Here is a 22,408-nt window from a genome sequence, read left to right on the forward strand (position 1 = left end):
GACGTAGGCTGTAGTACAGAGTAGGCAGAATATCGCATTCTTGAAAATTATACGGTGACGTATAGTCAAATTATATAACACAAACATTTTCTGACATGCAAGATTTCTGTTTCTGCTTTACAATAATTATCAAAACATTTGAATAATACAAGTATTTCGCCATATAAAAGCAAAAACCCCACCTCCTAACCTTCCCTTTCAAACCCTTGAGGTTTCTTCATCTTCTAGGTCGTGTTTATATTTTGTAGTTTGGCTATACATCAGCTTGTGAATTTCGGGGATGAGATATTTTGATTCTCGTAGAACATGTGCTCGATACCAGCATATGCTCAGTGCATTTATATGAATGAAATTCTTCGGATTTATTGGGATCGGTTTATCGGATTATTGCAATGCATTGGTTTATCAAGATTTTTTATGGGTTAATCTGGGAATAATAATAGTATAACGTTGTCTACTAACGCTTTTCCAGCTTATTAACTTTTCCGTGTCACGTTTTTAGATTCTTGAAAAACTTTCAACTTAACTTTATTCATACAAGTTGAATGAACTTGAAATATTTAACAACATCATCAGAATCAGTGATTCAATCGCTATAAGTATGGAGAATTTTTAAGTTCCAGGTCAATCTTGAGGGGATCAAACGACGATGTATTTGAAGATACAGTGAATAAACTGTATGCTCAGTGTGGTTACTCTATCACTTTTTTACTACAAGTGACGTCACGCTGGCGTTCCCCCCACCACCTCGAATCTTTCACCTGTGAGTGATCAACCTTCTGTCTACTAACGTTGGTTTTAGAAAGCTAAAGTGCTATTTGATAACTCTGGATTGTGAACGCCACATCTAAAACCATCTGCTATTAGCTAACTGCAGTAGCGATCCAAGCGGATAATTTGTGTAACTTAAAGTTAGTTTGAAAAAGTAAGATTATAAACATTTGGCTGCCGTTTTAACAGAGAAAGCCTAGGGCTGGCGGACTCAAACCTGCGCTATCTCTTACCTTGATCGTCTGTTAATTTTTTTCTAACGTACCACTATAGCATTGAGTTAACACAGACTTAGCAAATAGCTGGAGATAGCGAATAGCGCGATTTAGCCAGCTAACTCCAACATTGTGAATACCCCTACTGTATACTGTATTTTGTTGGAAACAAAAATAGATTCAAATCAATTCAAAGTGTCCATCCGATAACACGTGAGTAACTTGTTCAAAAACTTTTAGTGATGAGCGGTGTTTGAACCGGGGATCTCTACGCTGCTAAGCAAGCAATGTATCCACTAGACCATGGATCACTCCTCTAAGGGATGATGCACCGCAACCTTCATTATTCCGACAATTATACAATCTTCCTTCTCTATTCTCACAATTCTTTGGCTGAACTATTCTATCAGCGCCATCTGCTCTGCATTCCAACACGAATAATTGGTGAGTAAAAGAATGTCTGGTTTGGCGCCTTTTAGAGCCTCTGCACCGAACATCAGCATCTGCGGCATCTCTCAGCAAAACTTTTTCAATTATACCATTAACCAACAGCCGGCGGCTGCTTAATAGCGTCTCGCTGATGTCTAACAACATTCTGCCAAGTCATTCAGTTGTTTGAAAATGTTCGAAGATTGATTATTCAATTTGTGTGGGAGATCTGAACGCCAACTATTAAGATCATAATGATAGATAAGGATTCAATCAGATCAGAAAAACTGAACATTTTCTAAAGTGACCAGGTACTATTCGAATTGCACCTCAAAGTTGGTTCCTATTTTCGAATTATTCATAAGATATATTATTCAATTAGTCCAAGAGATATCCTATACTATTAAACGAGCAGCTTCTGTTTATATGTTTATATTTTGAGATGTTTAGATGTTTATATGCTTGTATTTCACCGGATCTCGAAAACGGCTGTAACGATTCTCACCAAATTCAGAACATAGTAGGTTTATAATATAAAAATTTGATTGCACTGAGTCTCATCCCTGGAAAAACTCTCTGAAGGACATTGGAAGGATAATTCATCCTTGGAAGAACAGATTTCGTCGTCTGTCGATAACAGAAGATGCGTGTGCCTGTGTGGGAGATCAGCTGTGTAATAATTCGAAAAGCTTACCGTATCTCGCGAGAAATATTATCTAGAAATTATAATAGACTCTATCAAAGTAATCTGAATTGTTGACATGACATGGTTTATCACTCTGAATTAGAGTATATCATCATATTTAGAATTAATAATTATTTTACAGTTTTAAGTGATTAGTGAGTGTTATTTCGTTATCCAATTTGGTTTGTAAACAATCTAAATTAGAACTTTTCTGTTTTTGAATATTTTGACTGAAAATTGGACCTGAATTCAAGTGTATGAAACATAACTCACTTTTTGGACCATTTATAGTGTATAAATCAAAATTCGGGAAAGAAACAGTTTTGGGGTGTGCCTGTTTGTCCTTCCCCAATCATTTTGAAGAATTGTGCTCTGTTTATCGATAAATAAATAACGAGAAAAGCTCAGTGCCCCGATATCTAAAGTACTTAGATCAGTTTCAAGCTTTGAATCATGTAGAACTTTGTATACCTTTCGATGATCATTTGTGGGAAGTCTGATCTCACAAGATGTCAAACCATCAAACAATAACATAGAGAAAACTCCAATAGAAGATCATTTTTTGGAGTCGAGAATAATCAATGCACAAAATAGAATCCTATACTATTAAACGAGCAATTTCTGTTTAGATGTTTATATGATTCCGCCCCACTTGAATGTGATAAGCTGGTTTTCGTGCGTCATATGGATGCCGTAAGTGATTGTTTTCTGACCAGGCCGGTAAAATTTTCAAGGCCTTAGGGCTGTAAAATATCCTTGAAGTCAGCTGATTTTGATTTGATGTGGACGTGTTTACAAAATAGTTTATGAAACGAATCAGTTTATGCTTCTAGAATTGAATAGAGTTTTTTGCAATAAGATACTATCATTTTATTTGGATGAATGAAATACAAAATAAAATATTTAAAACTATTCAAATCCAATTCCCATAGTATAATAGAATCTAACCTCATAGTACTGCGTTTATCACGGAGCCTGGTGGATAAATTTTGGAACTACTGGGCAATATCCTTGGTGCTGAACGTTTTTACAAATAGTTTATGGAACGGAATCGGTTTTTGCTTCTGGAATTGGATAAAGTATTCTGCAATAAGATACCATCATTTTATTTGGATAAATGAGATACAGATAAGATATATTATGAGCTATTCAAATTCAATTTTCAGTGTAGGCTAGAACTTCTAACCTAAACTTCCGCAGTCGACGACAACAAGCATTGTTGACGTTGACATTCAGATTGGCTGAATTTCAAGTGTGCTAAAACGTCTGATCAAAAATCTTTTAATCATTCGTGTTTATTATTTAAGAATCTAAACATATTCATAATAATATCATCTTATTGTCATTTTGAAGAATAAGGAAGTATAAGCTCAACCTCCATCATTAAAACATAATTGAACATGATTCTTTAGGTTATTTGAACAAATCAGAATAAAAAAAAAAATACTTGGACAATTTCCTGATATTCAGATTACCTCAGATTTGCTGGAGCTATGACCTTTCAGTTTTGCTTTCGGAAGTGTCTAATAAACAATTATTCTCATATATATATATATATATATATATATATGAGAATAGGCCGAGGACTAGAAAAGATTGAGAGCCGGGAGCACATTTTTGCCCGTGGTGCGAACGCTATTTTCCGCCGCTCAGAAAAATAAAACAATATATATATATATATATATTATATATATATATATTATATATATATATATAATATATATATATATATATATATAGGCCTCGGTCTTGAAAACCGATTACGAGCCAGAAAAGTATCATTTTCGGCCCTAGGTTCGAAATATACTATTATATATCTTTCAATTACCAGATCTCGAAAACGGCTCCAACGATATACACGAAATTTGGAACATAGATGTTTTATGATATAAAAATTCGATTGCACTACGAAAAACGATTGCATTCCTTGGAAAAACTCGCTGAATGACATTTGAAGGATGATTCAACCCTGAAAAAACAGCTGAGACTTTCGTCGTCTGTGGATAATAGAAGTGAGTGAGCGAGTGCGTTTGTGGAAAATCAAAATATCTCTTCCCCGAAATTCATAAACTGACGTATAGCCAGCTGTAAAATATAAACACGACCTGAAAGATAAAGAAACCTTGAATGTTTAAAAGGTGAAATAACTGAACATAACATGGTATATCATTCCAATGTAGAGTATATTAGAATTTTCATTAGGAGTTAATCAATATTTTACAGTTCTAAGTGATTAGTGAGTGCAATTTGGTTTGTAAACAATCTAAATTGAAACTTCTCTGTTTTCAAAAGTTTTGACAGGAAATTGGACCTGAATTCTAGTGTAAGGAACATAATCCACTTTTTGAACCATTTATAGTGTATAAATCAGAATTCGGGGAAGAAACAGACATAGGCTGTGCATATTAGTCCTTCCCCAATCATTTTAAAGAATATTGTGTTTTGTTTATCAATAAATAAGAAGCGAGCGAAGCTCGGTACCCCGATATTAAACTCTGTCAGAACATAAGATTGGCAGATTACGGAATAGCTGGATAAAATTAATCATCGGTATTCATTTTAATATTCAATCTTCATTTCTATAACAAGTGAAAAATTGAATAATCTTACTTAATATAACACTTTGTTTCTGACTTTATCCGCGGTCAAAGTCTAGCAAACTGTACTTTTCGTGAGTAGTATCTCGTTCACTTGTAACTTGTCGTTCTATAGGTACTCTCGTGAATATTTTGAGTGAATGAATTTCATTTGATTAGATTTTTACTTGCTTCAGCAATAATTTCAGAATATTTGGCCACCGAGCTTCGCTCGTTATTTGGTTATCAACTATTGAAAAACAGGACACAATTTTTTAAGATGATTGGGAAAGGACTAACAGGTACAGCCCAAAACTGTTTCTTACCCGAATTTTTATTTATACACTATAAATAGTCCAGAAAGTTGCCTAGGTTATGCTCCAGACACTTGAATTCAGGTGAAATTTTCAGTCCAAACATTTAAAAACAAAAAATTTGGATTATTTACAAACCAAATTGGAAAACAAAATAAAACTCACTAATCACTCAGAACTTTGAAATAATAAATATTATGATTATATACAATCTCATGTCAACAAATCAGATTATTTTGATCGAGCCAATTGAAATTTCTAGATTTCTCGCTAGATACGGTAAGCTAATTGATTACACAGCTGATCTCCCACACAGGCATACGCATCTTCTGTTGTCGACAGACGACGTAATTATCATCTGTTTTCCCAAGGATGAATTATCCTTTTCATGTCCTCCAGCGAGTTTTCCCAGGGATGAGACCTAATGAAGTTGAATTTTTATATCATAAACCTACTATGTTCCAAGTTTCGTGAAAATCGTTAGAGTCGTTTTCGAGATCCGTTGAACATGAATAACCAGATCACCAGATACTTATAAAAATAACCAGATATAAAAATATAAACAGATATATAGAAATTGCTCGTTTAATATAATATGACATCGGAAAGTTTCAAAAACGTGTATTGTGCTATTGGCAGTGCACATTATATAATGCTTTATATAATGCTATTCACATTCATGAACCAAGTAGGTTTTATAAAGTTTGGAGCAATTGGAAAATTCGTACAAATTTGAATGTTTTCATAATTTGTTGAATCATCATATAATCATCCTTATACATCATGGGACAAGCAATTTTTCTTGATAACACTTGTTTGACTATCAATCTGGGAAATTTACTGCTTGTAAGATTCTTATGGAGCTTCACAAGCTCAATCGAATGAAAGCAGATGCTCCTGGAGGTGATTTAATGCCTCATCAAGTTTTAATGAATGAATGCGGCAACCAAGTTTGATAAGTTTCATACTTGTCGGAAGAGGAAAGTAATACCACTGTGGAGAAGTTGTGCCACGATATCCACTATGAAACACCATACAGTGGCCAACTAACCTCAAACTTACTTAGTACTTTCAGCCTCCATCTTCAAACTTGAACAGATTGTTGCAGTGGTTCGCTCTCGATACTTCTTCATCTGCATCCGTTACTTGAACTTTTCGAGAACTTGCTCGTAGTTTTATCTGCATTACTCCTTCTATCACCAACTCCCGCGGGAATATTCTTCCAAATATCTCTCACTCTATTGAAGACTTGTCCTAGCTCAACGGAAATAATAAATTCTGAGTACTCAATCAATATGATTGAATGAGTTGAATACAAATCCTGAGGAAGCTTTGTTAAACAAAATGGATGAGTAACTTTTCAAAATCAAGTAAAATCCAGGTTGTTATCAATATCATAGTAGTTCTGTGAACAGTAGACCTCACGCAGTTCTCTCATCCACAAGTATCTGATGTCACCTGTTCTAGTTGATTCAGTTGAAACACAATTGTCAGTTGGATCATAATTTACTCTTGAAAACTGGTATTTGATTCTCCAAGATCGAAAACTCACTCATGTTAATAATATCAGTTCATTATCAAGTTTTATGAACAGCTCAGATTCATCCAGTTTCGTGATAATCTTTTCATCTGATATAAATATTTCTCAACTATTCTTGAATTATTTTCTTTCAATCAAGAATATTATAATTTCTTCGACATTATTCAGTTCATTTAATCATTCTTCATTCCATTTTCGATCACCTATTAAATTTGTTTTTTAAATATGAGAATATTGATACTGATGGGCACGCGTCATGGAAAATATTGAAACCCTACCTTATAAAAATAGACACGGCCAGACATCTGTGTAATGCATGCAATTAATAATCCATTTGACAGCTGATTGATTATGAATAATTCTATAATCTGATTGATTTTATCTTCAAAGTAGATGATATAATGATATCAGAGCATAGAGGAATTCCTCTCCTTCTCATATTATCCTAAAAATGCGAAATTTCAAAAAAACCTTGTATATACTTCGAAGCGCAGATGGAAAAGGAATATTCCTGCAAAATCTCATAGAATTATATCAACGCGTTTGGCCGTAGTCGCGTTACATACAGACAGACAAAAGCAAATCGAGTTGAAACATAGACCTCACCACGTTCGGTCAATTATCCATAAATATTGTTAGAGCTTGTGAAGTCAATATATTCCACTGTGTCAATGAAATTTTATCTTTATCAACTAATGCACATAATTATTATTATATCATTCCAAGTTTGAGACCTTCGGATGATTTCGGAATATTCTCTCAAAACTATACTGAGATTCACGTTATAATGGCAGTGCTTGATTGGCAATGGTATTGCTATCCTTAACTGACATTCAACAAAGCAGATAACGCTTTCTCTTTCCTGCTTTGCTCTGTTGCCAGATCGGCTTTTATCAATGTAGAATCAATAATTAACAAAACATTTTATCTCAATTATGAAAACACATTACAAAATTATTAAAATATATAATTTCTTGCTGAATAAAATAATGAGTGATAATTTTAAACGAGAATGAACAATTGATTTTAACCTGTATCAGCTACCTACAAGAAGACATCGATAAGACAGTGAGGATCGGCAACGTTGTTCTCCTATCATCCTCCACTGCTACTATAACGTGGACCTCACTATGGTGTCATTAACCTTTCGGCAGTCGCGCTGTTGTAAAAAGTACAACAGTGTTAGTTTTTTGCTGCACAAAACTATTGAATGGGGTGGTGTCAGTGAATGAGTCACCTACGCATTCAAAAACTCTCTCCCATCACTCCACTGAGTTGCAGTATCAACCAAGCAATGGTTCAGTCTTTAGGTGCCATTTAGTCGCCACAGTGCATAAGGCGCACTGTGCATAAAATAGGGAAAGACTGTATACGAAGACTGTAAAAGAACCAATAACACAGAATTGATGGCTTTGCTTGATGTACCTTATTGGGCTATTAAAAGGAAATCATCCAAATGTTCATATGCGTAAAATGATCCAAGAAAATGGAAAAAGTAATTATACAATTAATTAATATGTTTCGACAGTAAAAAGAGTACATATCACTTGGAAAATTGGATGTTGTAAATAATACAACACGCGACTGCTCGTGTGATTGAGTAGGGCGCGACTACCGGAAGGTTGACTGTGAATGTTATACTTGACCATATTGAAAGCAAACCTCGTCAAAACAACGGCCCACGTGAGCAGACTCTGGGGACAAGCCACACGTAGCTTTTTCAGGCGTTTTCGGACGATTCGACATAACAGGAAGCTTTCCGATTGGCGTTCGTGGATCAGCTGATAATCACTGCTCATTATTAGCTGATGATGATAAACTTTGTGTCCTGCCGACTCGTCTGAGAACGTCTGATGAAACGCTTTGAGTGGCTTGGCCCCACTTGTTTAGTATTCAGGCCATTAGTTAGAACCCAAATAACTGTTCAGAATAAAGCAACAATAAAATAATATTATAGTAAAACATTCCATTGTACTTCTGTAATTAGTAAGAGAAATTACAAATTCACAGTAACTCACTGTGTGACAAGCAAAGATCATAAAAAATTGAAAAATAATTCATTCAAGAATGTGAAAAAGTATTTATGATAATAATAAACATCGGGGGACCGAGCTTTGCTCTGGAGTGTAAAAGCATAAAAAATGTGTAACGAAAGATTGAACTTTTATACTACAATCCAAATCAAAATCTGGGTTAAGCTACTATCACTCATCAAAATAACAATTTATTCACACTTCAAAATATCTGGTGTGGAGCATTCGCATTACTTTCCTTGCCGCTATGAAAATTGATCACCTGACGCTAGTGTTCACGCGTATAAGTCTACTATTCAAAGATCTGAGCCAGCTGGTGACAGGACAATAACGCTGGAGACACACGATGTATGCTATCTCTTCATAGTGAATGATTTAATAAAATAAACAGTTGTCAACAGTTTGCAATTGAAAATCACATTTTCTCTAATTTCGAGCTTATTTTCAATTCTAGGTGGAAATGTTTCTCACATTAATTGTAGAGATTTCCATGCTCAATCTTTTTCACTAGAATTTTTCTGATTAAATTGTATCTGAAGCCTGATAATTAGGAATCTAAAATCAAATTTTGCATAGATGAGGCGGAGCGCCTGAAATTTTTACAGATATGAGACGAGGCAGTTGATAGAATTCATCAATGACTATTTCAGGTATAAATTTGATCAAAATCGTTCGAACAGTTTTCAAGAAAATCGCGAAAACCTTGTTTTTGACAACAGTTTTGCCATTTCAGCCGCCATCTTGAATTACATTTGATCGAAATTGTTCGTGTCGGATCCTTATATTGTGAGGACCTTAAGTTCCAAATTTCAAGTCATTCCGTTTATTGGGAGATGAGATATCGTGTACACAGACGCACATACACACACATACACACACACACACACACATACACACACACACACACACACACACATACAGACCAATACCCAAAAACCCAAAATACCCAAAAACCAAAAAAATTTTGTGTATAAAACACTCAGGGGACCTTGAAACGTATATAAATTTAGAAAGTGGGGTACCTTAAGTTTTTTTCGGCAAGCAATACTTTCCTCACCAATGGTATTAGGGCAAGGAAAGTGATAACAAACACATCATACAAATTTCGAGATCCGTTGAACACTATCACTCATCAAAATAACAATCTATTCACACTTCAAAAAACAAACACATCATCAATTACAAATCTCAAATCTCAAATATATATACAGAAATTTCTCGTTCAATATGATAGGATATGGAGATAAATTGGAAATTGCATTTGTTCAAATGCTTATTGATGAATATAATATTATCATTGAACGAAAATCCTAATTGAATCCTGTAAATAATACTGAAGACTTCTGATACTGCAAATATTGACAGCAGGGTTAACAACTAGATGGGAATTCGATGAGAGCTACCATCCAAAATTTATTTGCGATCCCGGGAATCGAACCCGGTACAATAATTATTGCTAGTCAGGAATGCTCACCCCTGACTGACAATCTCTGGATAACAGTGCTCATTTTATATGAAGGCTTTAAACTCTCGGCTGTTCCATGGTGTCAAAATTCAAATTTTCTCTGTGCGACAAGCTCTGTGATGCAACTGTGCATTCAGACTCTCTCTTCCTCGCACTCTCTTCTCTCTCACTCTTTTGTGTGTCATCTCAGTCACCTCTGTTCTCACTCACTCTCTCTCTCACTTTTGTAAGCCATCTCAGGCACTGATCAGGTGACCTCTGGCAGTTTGTGCAGTGATGCGTTGAAACCTGAAAATCGGATAGCTTTCCACGAAAACTTCACTCACACACAAAATCCATTACACCTTCCTCTCCCTCCTCCTCCTCCTTCACCTCCCCCTCCTCCTTCACTCCCTTCTCCACTCCTCCACCTCCTCCTCCTACCGCACCACCATTCACCTTTTGGCAGGTGAAATAAATAAAGAGTTGGAAGAGCCAAAAACGGGAAAAAAACGCCAACAAAGTTATTTCAGCTCGCAAGTCAATCGGATTAAGTTCTTGAAATGCTTGCTGGAAGTTTGAGCTTAAAGCGACGTCAAAGGCAAAGGCCTGTCAACACGACTTTTTTCAACGGCTGCTTCTGATCGCCGGAGTTTATAGATGACTTGGCGCATGATTTTACCCTCAACGAACGTTTTTCAGATTCTCTATATTTTAGCGATTCCTTTGCATACTTCCCTATCATGAAAACATTGAGATCATGTACATATAATATCACAATATCAGGGCACCGAGCTTCGCTCGTTATTTCTTTATCGACTTTTGATAAACAGAACACAATTCTTCAAAATGATTGGGGAAGTACTAGCAGGCACAAAACTGTTTCCTTCCCGAATTTTGATTCATACACTATAAATCGTCAAAAATGTAGGTTATGTTTCATACACTTGAATTCAGATTCAATTTTCTGTTCAAACCATTTGAAAACAAAAATTTATAATTCAGATTATATACAAACCAAATTGAATAACAAAATAACACTCACTAATCACTTGAAATTGTCAAATAATGATCAACTTTGAAAATTATGATATACTCTAGTTTGAGATTATCATGTCATGTCAACAAATCAGATTATGCTAATCAAATCGATTTTATTGTTTAGCTGGATAAAATTTCTCGCTGATTGGTTATGATTACACAGCTGGGAACAATAATTCTGTCTCTCTCCCACACAGGCACACGCATCTTCTGTTATCGAGAGACGACGAAATTATCATCTGTTTTCCAAGGATGAATTATCCTTTCAATGTTGTTAAGCGAGTTTTCCAAAGAATGAGACCTAGTGCAATCGAATCTTTTTATCATAAACCTACTATGTTCCAAATTCCGTGAAAATCGTTAGAGCAGTTTCTAGATCCGTAAAACATAAATAACCAGATATAAAAATAGCCAGTTATAAAAATAAACGTATATAGAAATAACCAGATATTGCTAGCTTAATATGATAGGATATTGGAGTGATCCGTGGTCTAGTGGATAGAGTGCTTGCGTAGCAGCATAGAGATCCGGGGTTCAAACCCTCTCATCACCAAAAGTTTTTTTAACAGATCACTCCCGTGTTATCGGATGGTCACATAATATTGTCGGTCCCGGCTGAAGTATGACAGTCGTAAGGGCTATTGACGGCTTAAATTATATATTCAGGCGGTGAGACCTTCACGAAAGGGACCCCCCACCAACAAAAGCCATACGAATTCAGTTTTAATCACATATTTTATGCAATAAGATCATGCTATAGTCACATCTCTCATCCATCTTCTGCATAGTCATACCCAACGAACTGATTATACAAAAAGCGTCTCGTAACTTTGCCTTCGTGATTTTGAAACAAGGTATGGTTCCCTGGGTGATATTTACGGCTTTGCAAAAACATGAGCCTTTAGGGACCCTGGATCCCTAGATGAAGGAAGCTCCTTACACACAAAGAGAGCATCAGTTGCTCATGGAAAGATACATTAAAGCTCCTTCTGTATCATTTCGGATGCAACAAGTTGCTTTTGAGGAGATACAAGAGAGCATCTGTTGGTAATGGAAAGATACAATAAAGCTCCTTGTGTATCTTTTCGAATGAAACACGTTGCTTTTAAGTAGATCCAAGAGAGCATCTGTTGGTAATGGAAAGATACATTAAAGCATTTTTTGCGTATCTTTTCGGATGAATCACGTTGCTTTTAAGTAGATCCAAGAGAGCATCTGTTGGTAATGGAAAGATACATTGAAGCTCCTTGTGTATTTTTTCGGATGAATCACGTTGCTTTTAAGTAGATCCAAGAGAGCATCTGTTGGTAATGGAAAGATACATTAGAGCTCCTTGTGTATCTTTTCGGATGAATCACGTTGCTTTTAAGTAGATCCAAGAGAGCATCTGTTGGTAATGGAAAGATACATTAAAGCTCCTTGTGTATCTTTTCGGATGAATCACGTTGATTTAAATAGATCCAAGAGAGCATCTGTTGGTAATGGAAAGATACATTAAAGCTCCTTGTGTATCTTTTCGGATGAATCACGTTGCTTTTAAGTAGATCCAAGTGAGCATCTGTTGGTAATGGAAAGATACATAAAAGCTCCTTGTGTATTTTTTCTGATGCAAAGATACAAAAGAGCATCATTTGCTTATGGAGAGATACATTAAAGCTCCTTGTGCATCTTTTAGGATGAAACACGTTGCTTTTGAGAAGATACAAAAGAGCATCTGTTGGTAATGGAAAAATACATTAAAGCTCCTTGTGTATCTTTTCGGATGCAACATGTTGCTTTTGAGAAGATACGAAAGAGCATTTGTTGCTTATGGAGAGATACATTTTCTTATCTTTTGGATGTTTTTGAACAGATAGTATTGTAGTCTAGTGGCACTCCGCCGAATGCTGAAGCTATAGGACCCGAGATACATGGAATGAACCATCACTGGGTAAGCCCTGGTATCTATACAGTGTTTCATATGATCTCTCCCGGGTCACGTTTGTTCTCAACAATCTCTGCTCCAAATTCAAAAACAACAAGTGCAGTTAGCACAGTTTCAATTCAAATTGAATCCTATTTTAAACTGGATTGAAACCATACCAAGTCTCGTTCTTTATAATGTGTTTCATTTAGGGCCGGTTTCTGAGCTCGAAATTTAGCTACGTTCTAGACTCTAAACAGCTGGAGTCAGAAAATTAGCTTTTCAAAATAGGGCGTGGTCACAGTTTTTATAACAGTAGTCGCAGTTTTTATTTCCTCATTCCTATAATTGGAAACGTTTTTCCTTGGCAAAATTAAACATTTCTAAATAATTAAAAATAGCTGAAAATTCACACTATCTTCTCTTTATTTTATTTTGTCTTTGTTTTTCAAAATTCAATTCAAACGTGACTCTGACAATGACTACGACTCCACCCCGTTTCGGGAAGCCAATTCTCTAACTCCAGCTGTTTTAAGTCTAGAACAGCCAAATCCCAAGCTCGGAAACCGGCCCTGAGAGTTCAAGTCATCAGCTGATTGAATCCAGTTTGAGCTTCCACTGAGCAAACAGCCCAATGGCCTTGTTGCAAAAAAACCGGTTAAATTTCAATCGCGATTAATTTCACAAGAATCATTCAGAGAAGCTTTCGTTTCGTATAAGTTTCTCTGATTTGACCTCGTGGAATTAATCACAATTAAAATCTAACCGGCTTTTGTGCAATCGGCACCATGAGTTTGATTACACTGAGAAGTTTGTTTTTCAACAGAACCCTAACAGTTTGGTTACAGCGACAAATTTTATAGTATCGATTTGTTGTATATTATTTGTTGGTGTATTACTACATTCTTATCAATAATGAGCAATTATAGTGGATTATTGAAAACACTCACGTAATTGAGAGACAAGTCCGGGTGATTAGTCTGGATTCCATCATCAAGGATAGAGACAACAACTCCTTTGCCGGTGTAACCCTTCTTCCAGGCATGAGCTATGTTCATATCGTAGCCATCTTTTGCTCCACCGTTCTGCAACACAGAAATCACTCCAGCTGTTATCTATATAAATGAAAATCGAGCCTCAAATTTTGACATTCAATAACTTTTTATTTGTGCACCGAATTTCATGATTTTTTTTAGTTGTGTTCGTTATGTTCAGGTCCAGGTTAGGTTCATGTCCTATCAAATTTATTATCCGACTCCAGGACTCTTCCCTACGGTCCTTTATTTACATGTGATTCTTATGGGAGAAGATTTCTGTGAGCTGGGTCAATACCTACTATTACATCAGGCCCCACAACTGAAGCTCTGATAAACTATGACGTCATCACAATATGTAGATCGATGATCTACCGGCGGTAAGCAAGCGAATCAAGAGCGCTGATGCTTGTTATCACATCTGATAAAGTATTCGAATTCTTTTTCCACGGTCTTCCATTTTAATTAAAATGATTAGTCATTATTCTAATATTCGTTTGTGAAGAGAAATGGTAATTTTATTGGGTTTTAGATCATGGGTTTCTTTTTTTGTGTACCTAATAATTGTTGCGGGAATAATAACAAGACTCCAAAAGTTTCCGTATTCTCTTTTCCAAAAGGTGAAACTTTAAAACGAAGATGGATACGAGCGACAAAAAATACTTTGAACCTACAAAACAATAGCTTACATAAAGTGTAAAAGAACAGTTTGAATTGAGTGTAAAAGGGAAATGTAACTAAATTGTGAAAAAACAGTGTAATTAGAGTGTGAAATAACAGTGTAATAGGAGTGTGAAAGATCAGTGTGAATAAAGTGCGAATGAGCTTGTAAAAGTATGGAAACTGTTAAACTGATGAATTGAAAAGTAAATGCAAGTTTTGGAAATTCTATGAGATAGGAAGGTTTTACCTTACTGGGAAACATTCTCCTGATGGGTGTCTCTGTACCACAGAGAAACCGTGTACCTTTCTCTGTACCTTTCCTAAAAAGGAGTTACCTCTGATTTGGTTTACCTTTGATTCACCTCTCCTTTGATTCAGATACAGGCTATTATTAAGTATTCTTGGTTGAGATGAATTTATCTATAGCTCTATCACTGAATCAAATATGTCTATCAAGCAGCGAAAGTATGAAAAAATTGTTGCATTTGTGGAATAAAGTGATTTTTCTCAAATTGCTATTTGATAAAATACAAATATCTTCAATCTTGAGTTCAAATAGTATTTCAAGCAATAAAAAATACAGCAACAAACGTTGGAGAGCATACATTGATAAGCTAGTAGGAACTCTACTGTGATTCTAGGAAGAATCAATCTACATGTTATGACGTCATTGATTAGTTGTGGGGCCTGAAGCAATACCTACTATTACATCTATATATATAAAAGCGAAATGGCACTCACTCACTGACTGACTGACTGATTCACTCACTCACTCACTCACTCACTCACTCACTCGCATAACTAAAAATCTACCGGACCAAAAACGTTCAAATTAGGTAGGTATGTTCAGTTGGCCCTTTAGAGGCACACTAAGAAATCTTTTGGCAATATTTTAACTCTAAGGGTTGTTTTTGAGGGTTTAAAGTTCGTCTTTAGGCATGTATATTCTTCTTCTTCCAATCTCTTAATTATAATTGAAATTTCCATATCATATGTTACTATAGAACTATAATCTAGATAGAGCACCTCTTCTCGAAACAGTTGTTAACTGGCAACTAAATTTATAATTTTGTCAGGTTGGCATTAAGTTGAGTTGACTTTGTTAGGTTGGCACCAAGTTGAAGATTTAAATGCATTTATCGCGTTTAATACATTTAAAAATTGATTGGGCACTGCTACTTCAATCCTTATATTACTAGCCGTCAGGCTCGCTTCGCTCGCCATATCCGTTTAGCTAGACGTTTAGTCTGGACCCCCGACTGGATCGTCCTAACATATGATAAAAATGCTCAAATGAAAAATGCAGGCAAGCGGAGCGAGCCTGCTGATCTCATTCTTGGACGATCCAGTCGGGGGTCCAGGGAGCGGAGCCCCCTGGCTAGACGGATATGGCAAGCGAAGCGAGCCTGACGGCTAGTAATAAATAATTACATAAGTAATAGTAGGTATTGCCTGAAGTAATAGTAGGTATTGGCTGGGCACACACAGAAATAAAAATCAGCTGTTATAATCATTGCTTTATCCAACAGCCATCGGTAGACCTGTTTTTCTATTTTCTCTCTGCTGTTTCACAAAATTTTAATATTGATACTAATGCCACGGTGCGTCAAGTCTTGGGTTGAATCTATTCTAATAGTTGAGTATTCAGACGTGATGATGCGTCATTCGTGATTTTTCTATCCCTCACATGAATAAGCCGATTTTTTTCCTTTATTATATCATAGATACATTATAACTGACATTTTCTTCATTACAAATCACATTTTCTCCAATTCAAATGATACTCTATTGAATAAAATTGAGAAGGGTTTGGTCCACGACTGCAGTTGACTTGTGCACTGTTGCACTCCCTGTGTATGCCTGCAACGTGAACTTAATGCTGTGATATTCAATTTCACTTCCCACTTATTTCAGTTACTCAAGGAATTGACAAAATAGGCACTTGATCACCTGGGATTGTGAGAAACTGAGACTCCTCCATTTGAACCTCTTGTGAACGATTGAGTACACTAAGGCAACTCTAAACAGAAACACTAAACGGAAACACTAGATCAGAGCACTGGGAAAGAACGTTTTTTAGAAAACTTGGAGGGAGAGATGCCGGATCGATTCCAGAAAAATTGTGGCTGTTAGCTGGAGACGTAGTCCTACTCTGCCACATATGATCGGCTCTTTATTACAGCTACATTCTGAACGTTACTTCTTTTGTTGGATTAATAATATCGTGGATGGCTTGAGGTATTGAACAGGGAAAGCCAGTGGGAAGTAAGGGAAAAATGAGAGAAAAGACTAAGTAGCGTAGAGAACTTGCTGAGATCGGGCGGAATGGTTCCATAAATCAAAAGACTATGTAGAAATGGCCATAGATATATCGAAGGTTCAGGAAAGCTGTTGAGATAGAGACATTCTGCTGGAAGGGAAACTTACAGACTTACGTGAATTGCATGCTGAAAGGTCATTTTCACACTTTTACTCTTAGAATCTTCTCTTACATACTGATGTTACGGCAATCAGTTGTATTGCAATAATTTCCATCCTCATCTATACTATAATAGAGGGAAGAACTGCCTCATACGAAATAGGAAAATTATGTCTGACGCATCTGAACTACTGGACTGATCAAATTGAAATTTCGCATATCGATTTTAATTAACCGGAAATGGTTATACGGCTATTTGAAATTCTTCAAGATTTCATTAGGCCAAGCTTTTAGTTTGTAAAGTCTCAAAAAAAAAAAATCAGCTGATAGTTGCAGTGATAGAAGTTTTAATTTTTCTGCTCAAAATTTTCAAGTTTATTTCAATATTATTGAAACTTTCGGATTGTTTAGTGTTATTTCCGGCTCTTATCAACCCTTCGAAATTCAAAATTCATCAGTCATATCTCGAATACGTATTCTCTGAGTGTTAATCTTTGGTGAAAACAGAAATTTTAAACTTAACCTCACTTTGGACTATTTATGTGCCAAAATCAAGGAGTTGAAGAAGTTTTGGGCAATTGCCTGTTTCTCTTTCCAAATATCGTGTTTGTGACTGTTCTAATGAATAAATAAATAAATAAATAAATAAATAAATAAATAAATAAATGAATAAATAAAATGGACCCTTGCGGAACACGGGTTACCTGCTAGTTTAACACGCAAGTAGTGGCACGGACTCGCAGAACGTCAGTGGTCGCGCGTGAGCATTTTGCTCACACTCACCCTTATGACTCCCTAGACTATAAACAGTTGGTTTTGACAATGCTATAAATAAATAATAAATAAATTTTATTGTCATAAACCAACATTGGTAATTGACAAAGTCACACAGTAAACAAAATATAGAACACAAAATACATTCATTCAGGTACTATCAAAAAATTCGTTCAAACAATAAAACGGTCTTCCAACAAGCCAATTAAATAGTAATTTCTTAAAATGAACAATGTTAGCACAACATTTGATCTCTGTAGGTAACTTATTATAGATTCTTAGTCCTATGCTGTCATAATGCTTCATGCTTGTGGAGAGACGTTGATATGGTATGTCAATTTGATGTTTATATCTTGTATCATGAGCATGAATTTTGCATCTTGTCTTCAAATTAGGTAAGTTTTTCATTGTATAAATAGTTACATTGTAGATATACAAATTTATGACTGTCAATAGTTTAAGTTTCTTAAAAAGAGGTCGACAGTGGCTTAGATAGTCTGCACCTGACAAAACTCTGACTGCTTTTTTTTGCAATAATAATACTTTGTTCATGTGGCTGCTATTCCCATATATTAAGATACCATAGGCAATTATGCTTTGAAAAAAGGCAAAGTATGAGTTCCTGAGATATTGTTCTGGAACTAAAGTTTTCAATTGTCTCAGTAAATAAATAACTCTAGCTAGCCTACCAGTAATGAAATTTATGTGGGGTTCCCAAGTCAACTTGGGGTCAAACATTAATCCAAGGAATTTGATACTATTGCTGTTGTTTAGTGTGTGATCTCTCTGGCTAAAAGTCAGAAACTGAGTTTTGTCTTCATTTAATTTGAAGCCATTCGCTCTGAACCATTTGGAAGCTTCTATCAACTATGCTCTTTCAATATTCAATAATTTCAAATCTTTCTCAACGTGTTTTATGTTATAATTTACTATTCAATAATATAAAATAACATAATACATTGAGGGGATTCCAAAAATATATACTGCAAATTCATTGTTAGAATTTATCATTTCCATGGGATGAAATAATCTACTCATGAATGGAATGAGGATACCTTCTTCATTTGACTCATTTTTCGACCTCTAGATAGAATAAAAAGATAATGAAAGTTTAAATCAGAAGATGGAATATAAGATAGGAAGTTAATACCTTTATATTGAAATTAGTCAACGTTCATTCTGTGATCCTCAAACTGTTCAAGGACTCAAACTGTTCAAGATTGTGTGGAAGACAGTCACAGCGAGGATTACATGAGCTGCCAACCTTGAAAACGAAAATTCCCGAAACTACATACAAGAGTTACAATTGTGCGGCAATTTGCCACGGGCGCGACTACTACTATAGTGTTAAAATGAAATTCGAAACATAGCTTTTCACGATAGGTATAAAATATAATGGATTATGATATAATATGGGGTTGGTATGCCTTCTTGCTTCACATTATCTAGAGATAGAAAACATATTATGAGACATTTTTCAAGTTTCTTTTCAATTGTTTGTATTTGGATGAACTATTTTTAAATTTTGATCATCATTCAGATTTGAAACAGGGCTTATTCGAACATAACTGAGATCTCCTTCTATTACTCAAGTTTGAATTATCATAAATTCAAGTGGAACAGTGAGGTTCATCATTTCTTCAAGATAATTTTGAAGGTTTTAGCGAGCCTACATGATATTCTGGAGTTTTGTTGGGAAACTGAAAGGAAAATTCTGTGCTATCCATGCAGGTAAAAATTTAGTATCACTATTGCTCGGTCGCACAAAAGCCGGTTGAATTTTAATCGTGATTAATTCCTCGAAAACCAATCAGAGAATTCAGAGAAGGTCTTATCAAAAAGGCCTTCTCTGATTGGTTCTCGTGGACTTAATAGCGGTTAGAATTTAGCAACAGTTTTTGTGCAACCGGGCCTAGGTTGGATGGATAGCATTGCTATTAATTATAAAGAATGATTTTGAAATAGTTTGAAGTGAATTAATTTGTGGAAACGCGTACGCTTGACGACCGAGGAATATGAGAAGACTAGGTTGTATGAAGAAGAGCATTCGTTCAGGTATAATTCAAAGAGAATGTATAAGCACAGAAAATTTCTATAATGCATAACTTCTAAAACTGATGTATAATGTATAACCATAGAGAAACAATAGAGTAAGTAGATATGGTATAGGGCGTTTATGTCGCAACTTTTACTGTTATCTCAAGCCGATTACTGTCTATTACTGTCGATTTTTACTGTTTTTACCGGGTAAGAGTGTATGAACGGAACAACATGAGAGACTACCAGCGTCATAAAGCTTCACAGTAAAGAACTACGTGGACTATCAGCTTGAGATAACAGTTAAAGCTGCGACATGAACGCCCTATACCATGGGATATCTACTTATGCTATTGTTTCTCTATGGTATAACTTCAATGTATAACAATATATGACAATTGACCGAGCGAAGTGAGGTCTAAGATTTAAGTCGATGGTTTGGCATTCCTCTCAATGTTTAAATGTTTTGATGTTAATATGTTTATATGTTGCGCATTTACGGCGAAACGCGGTAATATATTTCCAAAAAAATTGACAAGTATGCTCATTTTTGAATTGCGCGTCGATGTATATACAAGGTTTTTGGAAATTTTGCATTTCAAGGATAATATAAAAGGAAAAAGGAGCTTCCTCCATACTCCAATATCCGTAAAAATCAGACTATAGAATCATTCATCATAAATCAGCTGTCTAGTGGACTATGATACTATCTGTTAAAAGCATAGAACATATTGAAAATGTATCTTTCCATCAACGTTAGTAGATAGTTGTCCACTGATTCTAGTTTGGAGTTATTGATAGAAAATATTTTTTCTACATTTTTCTTTTTTAATGATCGAAATTGCAACAAATATTATTTGAAAGAAATTGATTTCATGAGAAGTGAGAAATGAAGTTTGTAGGAAATTAGCATTATGTTTATTTTGTTGATTTCAACACATCGATCCTTTGCCAACACGACAACACAGAATTTTCTCTGATGGGTTGATTGGATTAGCGTATCGACGGCAGCCAGACCTGGTAACAGCGCTCACACTCACATTCCGGGACGACACGTCACGGTACGATAGGACAGAAAGCTCCATGTTCATTTAGCATTTTTTCAACACATTTTAAATTGATAAAGTGTTTATTATTTTTTGAGAAAACATAACAACAGGTCAATGTAACTTACTGAGCGCGAGGTCTACTGTTCACAGAACTACTAGTGTATAACTTCAATGTATAACAATGTATAATGTATAACTAGTGGATAATGTATAACTTCTAAAACTTCTATGCTCCATTCTGTGGTATTAAATTGAAAAATTTTGTATTTTGACTGAAGGATTTGATTTTCTATTTTTGGTTGTATTCCCCCTCCTGGTTAAGTTGTTTATCAACCAGTTATTGATGATTGGTGAAGAGGAGGGGATAAGGGAGAAAGGAAAAAGAGAGAGAAAAGATAAGAAACATTTTAAGCAGATCCACTTCTATGAAAATATAGCTGGAAAAATGACAGCATTTTGAAATTTGCTTTGTTAAGCGGATTGCATAACCTACTCCTACAGAAACTATACGATTCAATATAATTTGTCATAAATCCTGATGGAATCCCATGAGGCTCAAGATTCTATCAACTCTGACACTGTTAATTTGAATGGATTGTATGGCGGGTTGCCTATACGTTTCCCTGATTTGAAAAAAAATTAAATTGAATTATTTAATTTATCTTGTTATTTTCACTGTTTACTTCTTGAGGAAAAGAAGTTGAAGGAGGATGAGGAGTAGGAGTAGGTGGAGGAGATGGAGGAGTGGGTGGTTGTGGAAGAGTAGATGGAGGAGTAGAAGGTGGTGGTGAAAGAGGAGGAGTGAGAGGAACGAGTGGTGGTGAAGGATGAGGAAGAGAATGGTGAGGAGGAAGGAATGTGGAAGGGTTGATGAGGAGGAGGCGGAGAAGGAGTTAGTGGAGAAGAAGGAGGAGGATGAGTAGCGGAGGAGGAGGAAGAGGATAGGGAGGAGAAGGACGAGAAGATGTTGAAAAAGAGGAAGAAGAAGGAGGAGATGTTGAAAAAGAAGAAGAAGAAGAACTGTGTATCAAGTACGATCAAAGAGAACGTTGAAATATATTCTTGTTGTGTGGAGGTAGATGTGGAGCCAAATAAAGCCACAGGAGCTGATGTACGCCACACATTGGTTGTTTGTGGAAGGGGGAGGGGGGCTTGATCATTATCATATTGGTTCTTCACTGGAGAGCAGATAGCTCTATATTGAGGTCCACGTTTTAATGGAAGTGTGTGATTAGCAATGGTACACTATATTTTATCAATTTCTTCAAGATGTTGTGTAGTTTTTAGTCAGGAGAACCTGATTTATTTGAAGATAATTTGATTAAAAGATAATTCGACCGCCATCATTTGCTAGTCCATTTAGCGTTACCCAATGTGCAACATGGAGGTGAACTAGCGTTACAAATATTATGAGTAAAAAAACAGAAAATTGATAAAGTAAAATAATTATATAGGTAGATAAGATCAAATAATTGATTAAT

General features: G+C 35.5%; 1 protein-coding gene across 2 annotated transcripts in view; it reads right to left on the minus strand.

Annotated features, from left to right (window-relative positions):
* Window positions 1-22,408, minus strand: part of LOC111055043 (furin-like protease 2) — a 718,014-nt gene that overhangs the window by 261,586 nt on the left and 434,020 nt on the right. For both annotated transcript variants that reach the window (XM_039435422.1, XM_039435421.1), the window contains one exon: window positions 13,902-14,036. In XM_039435422.1, the coding sequence (XP_039291356.1) occupies window positions 13,902-14,009 (108 nt within the window). In that variant the 5' untranslated portion in view covers window positions 14,010-14,036. The remainder of the gene's footprint in view (window positions 1-13,901; window positions 14,037-22,408) is intronic.

The sequence above is a fragment of the Nilaparvata lugens genome, chromosome 9 (assembly GCF_014356525.2).
Source record: "Nilaparvata lugens isolate BPH chromosome 9, ASM1435652v1, whole genome shotgun sequence".
In the NCBI taxonomy this organism is placed as follows: Eukaryota; Metazoa; Arthropoda; class Insecta; order Hemiptera; family Delphacidae; genus Nilaparvata; species Nilaparvata lugens.